The sequence below is a fragment of the Aquarana catesbeiana genome, linkage group LG07 (genome assembly GCF_042186555.1).
Source record: "Aquarana catesbeiana isolate 2022-GZ linkage group LG07, ASM4218655v1, whole genome shotgun sequence".
Lineage (NCBI taxonomy): Eukaryota > Metazoa > Chordata > Amphibia > Anura > Ranidae > Aquarana > Aquarana catesbeiana.
This window is the reverse complement of record NC_133330.1, coordinates 158,422,147-158,434,660: the sequence shown is the minus strand read 5'-3', so window position 1 is coordinate 158,434,660 and position 12,514 is coordinate 158,422,147. Positions and strand designations below refer to the sequence as shown.

Here is a 12,514-nt window from a genome sequence, read left to right as displayed (position 1 = left end):
AAACCGCCCCGAAAGTGCCGCTGCTGTCATTCCAGTGGGCTTGCACACTGGAGCGATGCGCTGGCAGGACAGTAAAAAAAGTCCTGCCAGCAGCATCTTCGGAGCGGTGAAGGAGCGGTGTGTATACCGCTCCTTTACCGCTCCTGCCCATTGAAATCAATGGGACGGCGCGGCTATACCGCCGGCAAAGCGCCTCTGCAGAGGCGCTTTGCGGTGGTATTTAACCCTTTCTCGGCCGCTAGCGGGGGGTAAAACCGCCCCGCTAGCGGCCGCATACCGACGGTAAAACGCCGCTAATAATAGCGGCGTTTTACCGCCGACGCCGCCCCCCCGCCCCAGTGTGCAAGGGCTCTAAGTGTTTTTTTGTTTTTTTTTAATGTTGCACCTTTTAAAATGTGAAACTTATAAATATTTGTTAAAGGTGTAAAAATATTAACAAGAAAAAACAAGTTTTTAAATAGGCTTAAAAAAATGTGTAAATACTGCTTTTTTTGACAGCTGAAGCATCCAACCTATGTGTACAAAAACCATGTTGGCTTTGATTAATCAAAGCCAACATAGTTGTTTACTGGAGGGTGGGGGGGGGGGGGCTCTGGCAAACAGGCAGGGAGACTGGATGTTCTACACATGTCCTGTGTACAATGATGTTATTTTTTGGGGGGTGTGTGTGTGTAGCATACCCAAAGTCTTCAACTAGTTAACCTTTCCAGATAACTTTTCCAGCAATGAGAAAAGCAAAACGCAGGAGTGCCAGTGTAGAAGTTCCTAAAACGTTTGCTACCTAAAGTGTTTGTTACTTCAGTATTTCATATTCCTGATATGTGCCTGCATGTACTTGTATGTAAATGTATCTTGTTATCTTAGTATTGCCTCCTTTGTGTGAAATTCCTGGTGTTCCTGCCAGTCCCTCTGTTTTCCTATTAAAAACCTGACCACACTAAGTAGGAGAACACACCGTGGTCAGTTCTCTAGCTATGTTGGGAACTCAGTGTGCTCTCCTCCAATGATCAGACTTGTCCTGACATGCGCTGCACAGCCTATCACTGGGAACCTCAGTGTACTGCTGCTTCTCCTCCCTCCAGCTGAGAACAAAGGGAATGTGGTCACTTATAAAAAAGGGGGAAAAAGGCATTTAAAATGTTTTTTTTACATCTATACACACATTTTTTGCCTTTAATCTCAGTTTTAAACGGAATGGGTTGTTTTACAAGGTGATCATTTACACTCACTTTAGGTTTAGAGTCTAGCTTAATCAAAAGGCTGGCCATGCATCACACATTTATGGAATTCCCACACTGTTAGCGGAGTTTTCCTCAAAATTGAGAATTGATTTCAGTGGTCTGGGTGGAGTTTTATGTGAAGGACCTGGACCGACTTCCAGCACCAGAATCTGGGAGACCCAGCACCTAGTGCAGTGATCATAGAGATTGGAGTGTGATCCAATACAGAAATGCAAACTGTTCCAGCCGATTGGACAATTTACAGGCCCTATTGGTGGAGAAAAAAGTAATCAAGGTGAGAGTAGGTCTGATGTGGAGTAGAATGTATAATCTCTATGATAGTTATGTAGTGAGTGCCCATCATCAGTCAATTTCAGTACAGAGAGCCTTCTTAAAACGGTTAAGACGGGGAGGCTAAGACAACACAGGGTGGGCTCTGTTGGAGTCTGCGTGCTCAGTGGGGAATCTGTCCGCTGATCCCCCACTGAGCAGGCGGATAACTGGCCTGTGTCCGCTTTGTTTATGCAGAGCGGACACAGCGCAGGCCGCTGTCCTCTATGGGCAGTCATGTGAATGGACCGACCGCCATATGATCCGATTCGTCAGACAGATCCCCATCCATCTGTTTTTAGTGGATCGGATTGGATGTTGGCGGGTGTCAATGGACACATGTCCGTTGACACCCGCCTCTCCATAGAAGAGATTGGAAGGTCCTTCCAGTTTTTCAGGCGGACCCGATTGGCTGCCTGTGTAAAAGAGCCCTAAATGTGAGGGGTGAAGTTCAACTTTAACAGTGACAGCATGTAAACTTGGCTTAAGAGGATATCCCATCATCTTACATTGTCAAGTTACTTAAATGAAACTACTTTAGATTTCATTTATATTATTGTATTCTGCAGTGGAATAGGTTTGAGTATAGATGTGGGAAAGCACTGCTGTCACCAATATACAGTTTGTTGTAGATGTTTTATGTTCAGGGCTTTAAAAAATATATACATATATTTATATTTTTTTTAGGTCTGGTAAATATGATATAGTACATGAATATGAAGTCTTCTGTGGATTCCTGGACTCCACGTGCTTTCTATATTTCATTTTACATATAACTGAATGAGAGAAGTGGCATGTCTTTCTTGGATGGCTCGGCCTAGAGTTTGTTGGACCGACCAGTCAGAAAGGGATCTACTTTTGCTGTGCTGTTTCTTTAGCTAATGCAGAATACTTTGATAATCATTGGATATGTTACACTAAGTACAGTTTCCATTTTATAGGCTTGATTTCACCTTTTCTACAAAAATTTTAGTTTTTAGTCTGAAATACAGGTGAAACTCGAAAAATTTGAATATCGTGCAAAAGTTCATTTATTTCACTAATGCAACTTAAAAGGTTAAACTAATATACGAGATAGACTCATTACATGCAAAGCAAGATAGTTCAAGCCGTGATTTGTCATAATTGTGATGATTATGGCTTACAGCTCATGAAAACCCCAAATCCACAATCTCACAAAATTAGAATATTACATGCAATCAATAAAACAAGGATTGTACATAGAACAATATCGAACCTCTGAAAAGTATAAGCATGCATATGTACTCAGTACTTGGTTTGGGCCCCTTTTGCAGCAGTTACTGCCTCAATGTGGCGTGGCATGGAAGCTATCCGCCTGTGGCACTGCTGAGGTGTTATGGAAGACCAGGATGCTTCAATAGCGGCCTTTAACTCTTCAGCATTGTTCGGTCTCATGCCTCTTATCTTTCTCCTGGCAATGCCCAATAGATTCTCTATGGGGTTCAGGTTAGGCGAGTTTGCTGGCCAATCAAGCACAGTAATCCCACGTTCATTGAACCAGGTTTTGGTGCTTTTGGCAGTGTGGGCAGGTTGCCAAGTCCTGCTGGAAAATGAAGTCAGCATCCTCATAGAGCTCGTCTGCAGAAGGAAGCATGAAGTGCTCCAAAATCTCCTGGTAGATGGCTGCATTGACCCTGGACTTAATGAAGCACAGTGGACCAACACCAGCAGATGACATGGCTCCCCAAATCAACACAGACTGTGGAAACTTCACACTGGACTTCAAGCATCTTGCAGTGTGTGCCTCTCCATTCTTCCTCCATACTCTGGGTCCTTGGTTTCCAAATGAGATGCAAAATGTGCTCTCATCAGAAAAGAGCAACAGACTAGGTCTGTTTTTTTTAGACCAGGTAAGACGCTTCTGACGTTTGTAGAGGAGTGGCTTGACAAGAGGAATACGACATTTGAAGCCCATGTCCAGGATCCGTCTGTGTGTGGTGGCTCTTGATGCACTGGCTCCAGCCTCAGTCCACTCCTTGTGAAAGTCCCCAACACCTTTGAATGGCCTTTTCCTGACAATACTCTCCAAGCTGCGGTCATCACTGCTGCTTGTGTACCTTTTTTCTTCCACACTTTTCCCTTCCACATAACTTTCTATTAATGTACTTTGATACAGTACTTTGGGAACATTCAACTTCTTTTGCAATGACCTTTTGAGGCTTTCCCTCCTTATGGAGGGTGTCAATGATGGTTTTCTGCACAACTGTCAGGTCAGCAGTCTTTCCCATGATTGCGATTCCTACTGAACCAGACTGAGAGACCATTTAAAGGCTCAGGACCCCTTTGCAGGTGTTATGGCTTAATTAGCTGATTAGAGTGGGACACTTTGAGCCTGGAATAGTGCACCTTTTCACAATAGTCTAATTTTCTGAGATTGTGGATTTGGGGTTTTCATAAGCTGTAAGCCATAATCATCACAATTATGATAAATCACGGCTTGGAACTATCTTGCTTTGCATGTAATGAGTCTATCTCATATATTAGTCTAATTTTTGCGAGTTTCACCTGTAACACTTTTGGTGTTGTCTTTTTAGCACAAGCCATTCCTATTATGTCACCTCTCATCTATCCCCATCCCTGACCACAGTAAATCTGCATTCTTCTGCAGGTAATTTCTAACAATGTGTGCTGGTACCCTCCTTTGCCCATAAACTTGAACCAGAATATGGTTTGCCCTGGGTTCTTTTTTTTCCCACTGATTTGGGTTTACTGTTACTTTTAACTACGTAACTATGTAACCTACTATGTAACTATGAAAAAGAAAGTCTGAGGACTGCCCCCTAACATGAGACACCTCCATCCCTATTGCATAGCAGAGAAACAATAGTCGCCCCTGGGACTTTAAATGAGGTGTTCATGATGATCAAAAGGTGAACAAAATAGGAGTAAAAAAGTTTATTGAATGGTAACAACATCATCCAACATAATGGGTGACAAATTCGTAAAACAGCAATGTAGCATAATAATCCTTTAAACATAGCCATAATAATGTAATATCACAAGTAATACAGATATACATGATACGTCTCTAACCCGACAGGTTTTGCGAGCTTTCCTTGCTTTATCAGGGGCTGATGTGCATATCTGATCAAACTTTATTTCTGCAATGACATAAAGTTTGCCAGTACCGTATGCTAAAAAACACCATGATGTTCCCACCTCCAAACTTCACTGTTGGTATGGTGTCTGTGGGGTGATGCGTGCCATTTGACCTTTAAACATGGTGTGTATTATAAATAATAAATGGAAGTTGCGCTAATATTAACCTTCCAAACAAAGAGCAGTGAATAAATAAATATGCGTGCTTGAGTGATAAAATCATAGCTAGCCCAGAAACAAATTGCCCAAATTGATTAAATATACAAAGGTTCATCATTCCAATAAATAAATTGCAAATTACCAGTGAACTGTGCAAATAAGAACCTAATTAGCACATACATGAACAATCTAAATTGAGTATCCAATCGATCCAGACAATCCCTTTGATGTTAAAAAACACTTGATATATTCTAGATTCCGCTGTATGATAAATAGATTGATCTAGATATAAAAAATCCATAGACTGCAGTGCGATGTGTAGATTCAGCAGATAATTCTCATTATCCCCAATACATGAAAAAGAAGAGATAAAAACATCATTGCGCAATGATCTTTATGTAAGAAATAATGTAGCACTGCTCAGAGTGCACTCACTTAACTCAAATGAAGTAATCGCCTGGAAAGAACAATCAGCCGCCTCAGAGCGGTGGATTCTCACACCGCTAGTACCGCAGCTCACACCGTAAAGAGTGCCCCCTTGTCCTCAGTGTTGACCGTAAAGTGAAAAATTCAACACCAAGTTCACTATATGGACCCCTTATATATGTAAATGTTGATCATATTCCCCCTTAATCTCCTCTTCTTAAGAGAGAATAAATTCAGTTGCTCTAATCTTTCCTCATAACTGAGCTCCCCCATGCCTCTTATCGGTTTGGTTGCCCTTCTCTGCACTTTCTCCAGTTTCCTGATATCCTTTTTGAGCACTGGTGCCCAAAACTGAACTGCATATTCCATATGAGATCTTACTAATGATTTGTACAGGGGCAAAATTCTCTCTCTCTCTCTCTCTCTCTCTCTCTCTCTCTCTCGTCCATACCTCTCTCAATACAAGAAAGGCTTTTGCCTACTTTGGAAACCGCAGCTTGGCATTGCATGCTATTATTGAGCTTATGATCTATGTTGTGCAGCAAACTTTAAACAAGCTTCAACATGCTTTTTCTTCAGCAATAGAGTCTTGTGTGGTGAGCGTGCATACAAGCCATGACGGTTGAGTGCGTTACTTATTGTTTTCTTTGAATTCCAGGTCTTTTCTGAAGCTCTCAACAAGTGGTCCTTGGCTTTTGGACAACTCTTCTGATAATTCTTTTCACTCCTCTGTCAGAAATTTTGCAAGGAGTACCTGGTTGTGCCCAGTTTATGGTGAAATTATTTTCTTTCCACTTCCAGATTATGGCCCCAACAGTGCTCATTGGAACATTCAGAAGTATAGAAATCCTTCTGTATCCAATGCCATCAGTATGTTTTGCAACAATAAGGTTGCAAAGGTCCCGAGAGAGCACCTTGCTTTTACCCATCATGAGATGTTTCCTGTGTGACACCTTGGTAATGAGACACCTTTTTATAGGCCATCAATTGAGACTGAACCAGCTGATATTAATTTTCACTGACAAGGGGCAGGATTGCTTTCTAATTTCTGATAGATTTCAGCTGGTGTCTTGCCTTTCCATGCCTTTTTGCACCTCCCCTTTCTTCGTGTGTTCAATATTTTCCCTGTGTCATTCCATTTTATTACACATAATTTAATTTCTGCACTTATTTATTTTGGTTTCTTTGTATGTAGAGATTGTATGGGTTGTTACTGACACGTGGTGAACATTTCATGTCAATAGCACCTTTTAGAAATATATTTATCTAGAAAAATGGTGATGTGTTCAATACTTATTTTACCCGCTGTATATCTCAAAATTGATCAATCCTGATGTACTGATGACCTCATTTCTTGAGGCCCTAAAATGCCAGGACATTACAAATACCCCCCAAATTACCCCTTTTTGGAAAGTAGACAGTCCAAGGTCTTTAGTAAAAGGCATGGCGGATTTTTTGAAGTTGTAATTGTTTGTCATAACTCTTTGGAAAATGAAGAAATGTAAAAAAATAATAAAAATTTATTTTTACATCCTGTCACCAGTGCAGTACAGCGTTATCATATAACTGGTGTTATAAAATTTTAAAAACTGAGTGGTGATCAAATACCACCAATAAAAAGCTCAATTTGTGTGGAAAAAATGACATCAGTTTTATTTGGGTACAGCATTGCATAACTGCACAATTGTCAGTTAAATTAACACAGTGATGTATCGCAAAAAGGCCTGGTCATAAAGGGGGTTAAATATTCTGGAGGTCAAGTGGTTAAGAAATAAACAAATTTATTGTTTTTGATTTATTTTTGTTGTACTAAAGATTTATAAAACTTTTTTTTTTTTTTTTTTACAGCTTATTAGTCAGGTCAACGCTATTGCATTCATCGATAGCAAGAATCATTTACAATGAATATATCCCCACGTTCGATAGCTGATGGCCTTGGAGATAGCGATTCAGGCAGCCCAACCTCTCCACAGCTTGTGCCTCTGAACCCAGGAGGAGGAGGTAAAGCCACTCCTCCCAGTAAAAACAGCAAGAAAGGACAGCGGTCGGACCGTAACAGTGATGAATACCGTCTGCGCAGAGAGCGGAACAATATGGCGGTGAAAAAGAGCCGGTTAAAGAGCAAACAGAAAGCTCAAGACACATTGCAAAGAGTCAACCAGTTGAAAGAAGAAAATGAAAGATTGGAGGCAAAAATCAAGCTACTCACCAAAGAGTTGAGCGTACTGAAGGACTTGTTTCTAGAGCATGCACACAGCCTGGCAGAAAATGTACAGCCTACTAGCTCCACATCAGAGCAGGATAGTGATTCAAAATAACTCTAAACACCTTTGATCTATTGCGGCAGGTGAAGGACAAGGCAACACTGTTCGCCATTTTATGTACTTATGAACTTTGCAAAAGAAAATGTTGGCAACAGCAACTGTGTGTTCTGTTAGGTATTTTGCAGTTTTTCAGAAATGCAGGTGTCAGTTTATGGTCCCTGTATGAAAAGCCTTGATTCAAGACTCTATCCTATGGCACTTAAAGAAAACCTTTTACTAAGAGCATGGAGGCTAGCCTTCACTTTACCTTTGAAAACACTAGTTTTCTGACATCTTTACTTATCCAGTAGATTAAGTATATTTTAGATTAGGCTTTCTCAACGTTTTTACCCTGGAGAAGCCATTTAAATAATTTCTTAATTTCAGGTTCTTGGGGAACCCCTGTTCAAATAGAATATATTTTAAACATGTATGCACGTTGCTCACTTGGGGTAGAACTTCTGGGGGAATCAAAGATGAAAAAGGATCTGGAGGTCCTAGAAGATCAGACTTGGCAATAGCATGCAGTGCCAAGCAAGGCTAGCAGACTATTATAATGAATTAAAAAAGGGTATTTACTCAAGAGATAAAACTAATTCTACCACTTTGCAAAAACCTGGTTCGGCCACATCTTGAGTATGCCATCCCCTCTTGGTCAAAAGTCCTCAAGAAGGAGGTGCTTAAACTGGAGAGAGTCCAGAAAAAGCAGCCAGGCTAATAAGTGGGCTTAGAGAACCTCAGTTATTAAAAAGAACTTCAAAATTAAACCTAATTTCCCAGAAGAAGAGATGCTTAAGGGGGGATATGATTGCAATGTACAAATCCTTTAAAAAGTGACTCTAGCATTTGGAGGACACCATGTAACCCAAAGAAGACACGCAGCTACACAATGAGGTTGGACGAGAGGTGGTTAAATATTTTACTACGTAAGGGGTTCTTTGCTGGTAAGAAATGAGGGATGTGGAACTCCTTGCCGCAGTTGATGTCAGATAAATTCAAAAAACTTTTAAATATGTTTCTTAGTGAACACAATGTACGGGGATTTGGAAAGTGACAGTGACATAAAAACGCACGCACTCAAGTTGAACTAGATAGACTGATGTCTTTATTCAACCTTACCAACTATGCACCTGCCACTCATGGTATGTTAACGTGATCAAGAAGTTGAAGAACATTTTGGATAAAACAATAAGTAATGTGGTTTACCCACCATATTTGACACCCAGATCATTTTGTTACCAATTATTTTCAAGAATATACTTGAATAGTAACTGAAGAAAAGAAAGGCAGAGAGTAATTATTGTTGAGTCCTCTAACATTAGAAATCAGTGTAGAAGTGACCTCCTTACATTAGTGGTTAGTGGAAAATTGCCTCCTTGCATTGGTGGTCAATGTATGTGGGAAATAAATTCACCATTGCCCAAGAAACCCCTAGCAACCTCAGGAGGAACGTTGGTTGAGAAACACTTGCTAGATCATTGACCTGAAACTTGTATGCAGATTAGGAGTTTTGACTTCTGTATGACTTTCCTAGATTGCATGCTTTCGCAGGTCAATGTTTTAAAGAAGAATTTCAGATATTTCTGATTTTACATGGTTACATTTGTCTACAAAGTGTTCTCTGATTGGACAAGGTGGATAAGTGGGGCAGTGAAATCAAAATCTCCACTTCCTACAATCAGACAATATTTTGAATTAATTGAGAAAATAGAAAGCATTCTCTAAATGGCAAGCAGGCAACCTCCCCTGTTCACAGTGAAGCAGGGCAGATGCTCGGCACAGGACCCCGAAGCTAGTGTAGATCACTGTAGTAGTGATGTCTATTTTGGTGTTTTACAGCTTTTAGAAGAATGCCACATGTATGATATATGCATAGTAAGATTGGTCAAAGCTGAAACAATGTAACTATGTGACAATATTCATACCTGGAATTGTTCTTTAAAGTATTGCCAGAGACAGACAGGAAACTTGTATGTCCAAAATGAAGTCAGCAGTGGCAGCCTATGCACTTCTTTCAGTACAGGTTTTCAATAAAATGTACTAAATATAGCTAGCTTGAATTTCTAACAGAGTCCTGACTTAGACAAGTGTGTTATTAAAGTAGACATCCAGTAATATTCAATGTATTATAGATTACTACGGTAAATCATGATGCATATTAGTGTGGGCAATGAAAGGTAATTTTAAAGCTTATACACTTTTTTGTGTTTAGTAGTACAACCTTTGTGAAAAACAAATGTTTGGAAAAGTAAGAATTCTAAAAAAAAAAAAAAAAAATGGAAAGGGATACTCTTGCTTTGAACAACAGACACTTTTAATTTCTCTGGATTTAAATATGAGCACACAAAATTGTTCTATTCAACATCTAATGCTTCTACACATTTCATCAAAAGCTTAATATTTGGTGGAGACCATCGCTTTCACATACATATGAAGGCAATAGAATTATACCTTAATGGAGTTGTAAAGGCAGAAAGTTTTTTATCTTAATGCATTCTATGCATTATAATAAAAAACATTCTATGTGTAGTAGCCTCCCCAGCACCCTCCAGTTACCTACCTGAGCTCCTTCTCTCTCTGGAGATGTCCACAATCCCTTCAGCCATCCAGTACACTCCTAATTGGCTGAGACAGAGAAGCGGCGCTATTGGCTCCCGCGGCTGTCAAAGTCAGTCAGCCAATTGGGAGAGGGGGGGTGGGGCCAGGTCGGGGCTCCGTGTTTTAATGGATAAACGGAGCTCTGACTTGGGTGCCCCCTGTAGCAAGCTGCTGGCTGAGGGGCACGCAAAGGAGAGTGGGACTAGGAGCAGCAAAGAGGGATCTGAGAAGAGGAGGCTCCAGGCTGCTCTGTGCAAAACCAACTGTACAGAGGAGGTAAGTATAACATGTTTGTTATTTAAAAAAAAAAAAAAAAAACAACCCTTTACAATCACTTTAAAGCCCAACTTTGCCCAAATCAAAATAAAACAAAATTGATTCTAACCCACCCTCAGCTCATAAAGAATCGAATGCTTGTTTGTTTTTGCAAGCAGATTTATCACTGTGCGTTATTCACTTAATTTTTACACCCATAAACTTCTTTTCAACCACTTCTAGTTGTGATGATCTCCAGTTGGTCTTGTTGCCGACCCTCTCACCATTGTCATCACTTCTGCAGCCTGATCAGTGTAGGACTAGCAGCATTGTCATTACGATCTTTATAGGTTAACAACACATGCTTCCAGATTATATTTAAGCACCGCTGACTTTATAGCCATGGAGTCCTTAACTTTTAATTTACCATTTGCTGATAATTTAAGTACAACATATTACCAACAGTATTGAGACGCCTGCCTTTACACACACATGAAATTTAATGGCATCCCAGTCTTAGTCCGTAGGGTTCAGTATTGAATTGGCCCACCCTTTGCAGCTATAACAGCTTCAACTCTTCTGGGAAGGTTGTCCACAAGGTTTAGGAGTGTGTCTATGGCAATTTTTGACCACTCTTCCAGAAGCGCACTTGTGAGGTCAGGCACTGATGTTGGATGAGAAGGCCTGGCTTGCAGTCTCCGCTCTAATTCATCTCAAAGTTGTTCTATCGGGTTGAGATCAGGACTCTGTGCAGGCCAGTCAAGTTCCTTCACCCCAAACTCGCTCATCCATGTCTTTATGGACCTTGTTTGTGCACTGGTGCACAGTCCTGTTGGATAAGGAAGGGGCCATCCCCAAACTGTTCCCAAAAAGTTGGGAGCATGAAATTGTCCAAAATGTCTTGGTATGCTGATGCCCTAAGAGTTCCCTTCACTGGAACTAAGGGGCCAAGCCCAACCCCACACCATAATCCCCCCTCCACCAAATGATTTGGACCAGTGCACAAAGCAAGGTCCATAAAGACATGGATGAGCGTTTGGGGTGGAGGAAATTGACTGGCCTACACAGAGCCCTGACCTCAGCCCGATAGAACACCTTTGGGATGAATTAGAGTGGAGTCTGCAAGCCAGATCTTCTCTTCCATCATCAGTGCCTAACCTCACAAACGGGCTTCTGGAATAATGGTCAAACGTTCCCATAGACACACTCCTAAACCTTGTGGACAGCCTTCCCAGAAGAGTTGAAGCTGTTACAGCTGCAAAGGGTGGGCCAATTCAATATTGAACCCTACGGACTAATACTGGGATGTCATTAAAGTTCATGTGCGTGTAAAGGCAGGTGTCACAATACTTTTGGTAATATAGTGTATATACTACTGCTTATATTGTCCAAGTAGAGAGTGAGGGATTGTGACTGTTCAGATGCAGGTAGAAAAAAACAATCTAGCTTCATCTGTTTTGTTACTAATAAAGTTTGTATTTGGTCTGTAATTCTCACCTAGCTCTAGAAGTACCCTTTCCTTTTATTAAATGTAATGACCTCAGGTAAAATGAATGTTATGTTGTGTAAGTAATTAATCATAAGGTGTGGCATCTATTAAATGCAGCATTTCATATTGTACTGAAAATAGATTCTGGACGATTTTCCATTGCTCTACATTTTTATTACATTTCTTACTTCTGAATTTTTGCTCTAGTTGGATGTTTCCTGAGGAATAAGTAAATGGTATTGAAAGAAAAAACTTTTTTCTGGTGTATTTGCAATAAAATTTTGACTTTTATATGAATTAACAATGCTCAGTCCTTGGTGGAATTTTGACCAGATAACCGCAAGCTTTCTCATATTTGAGTGGAGATACCATCCCTACACATACAGTATCTCACAAAAGTGAGTACACCCCTCACATTTTTTGTAAATATTTTGTTAAATCTTTTCATGTGACAATACTGAAGAAATGACACTTTGCTACAATGTAAAGTAGTGAGTGTACAGCTTGTATAACCGTGTAAATTTGCTGTCCCCTCAAAATAACTCAACACACAGCCATTAATGTCTAAACCGCTGGCAACAAAAGTGAGTACACCCCTAAGTGAAAATGTCCGA

At 40.5% G+C, this 12,514-nt stretch overlaps 1 protein-coding gene across 2 annotated transcripts in view; it reads left to right on the top strand.

Moving 5' to 3' along the window:
* CEBPG (CCAAT enhancer binding protein gamma) overlaps positions 1–12,204 on the top strand; it is a 66,722-nt gene extending 54,518 nt beyond the window's left edge. For both annotated transcript variants that reach the window (XM_073592771.1, XM_073592770.1), the window contains one exon: positions 7,104–12,204. In XM_073592771.1, the coding sequence (XP_073448872.1) occupies positions 7,157–7,573 (417 nt within the window). In that variant the 5' untranslated portion in view covers positions 7,104–7,156 and the 3' untranslated portion in view covers positions 7,574–12,204. The remainder of the gene's footprint in view (positions 1–7,103) is intronic.
* Positions 12,205–12,514: the final 310 nt, after the last annotated feature.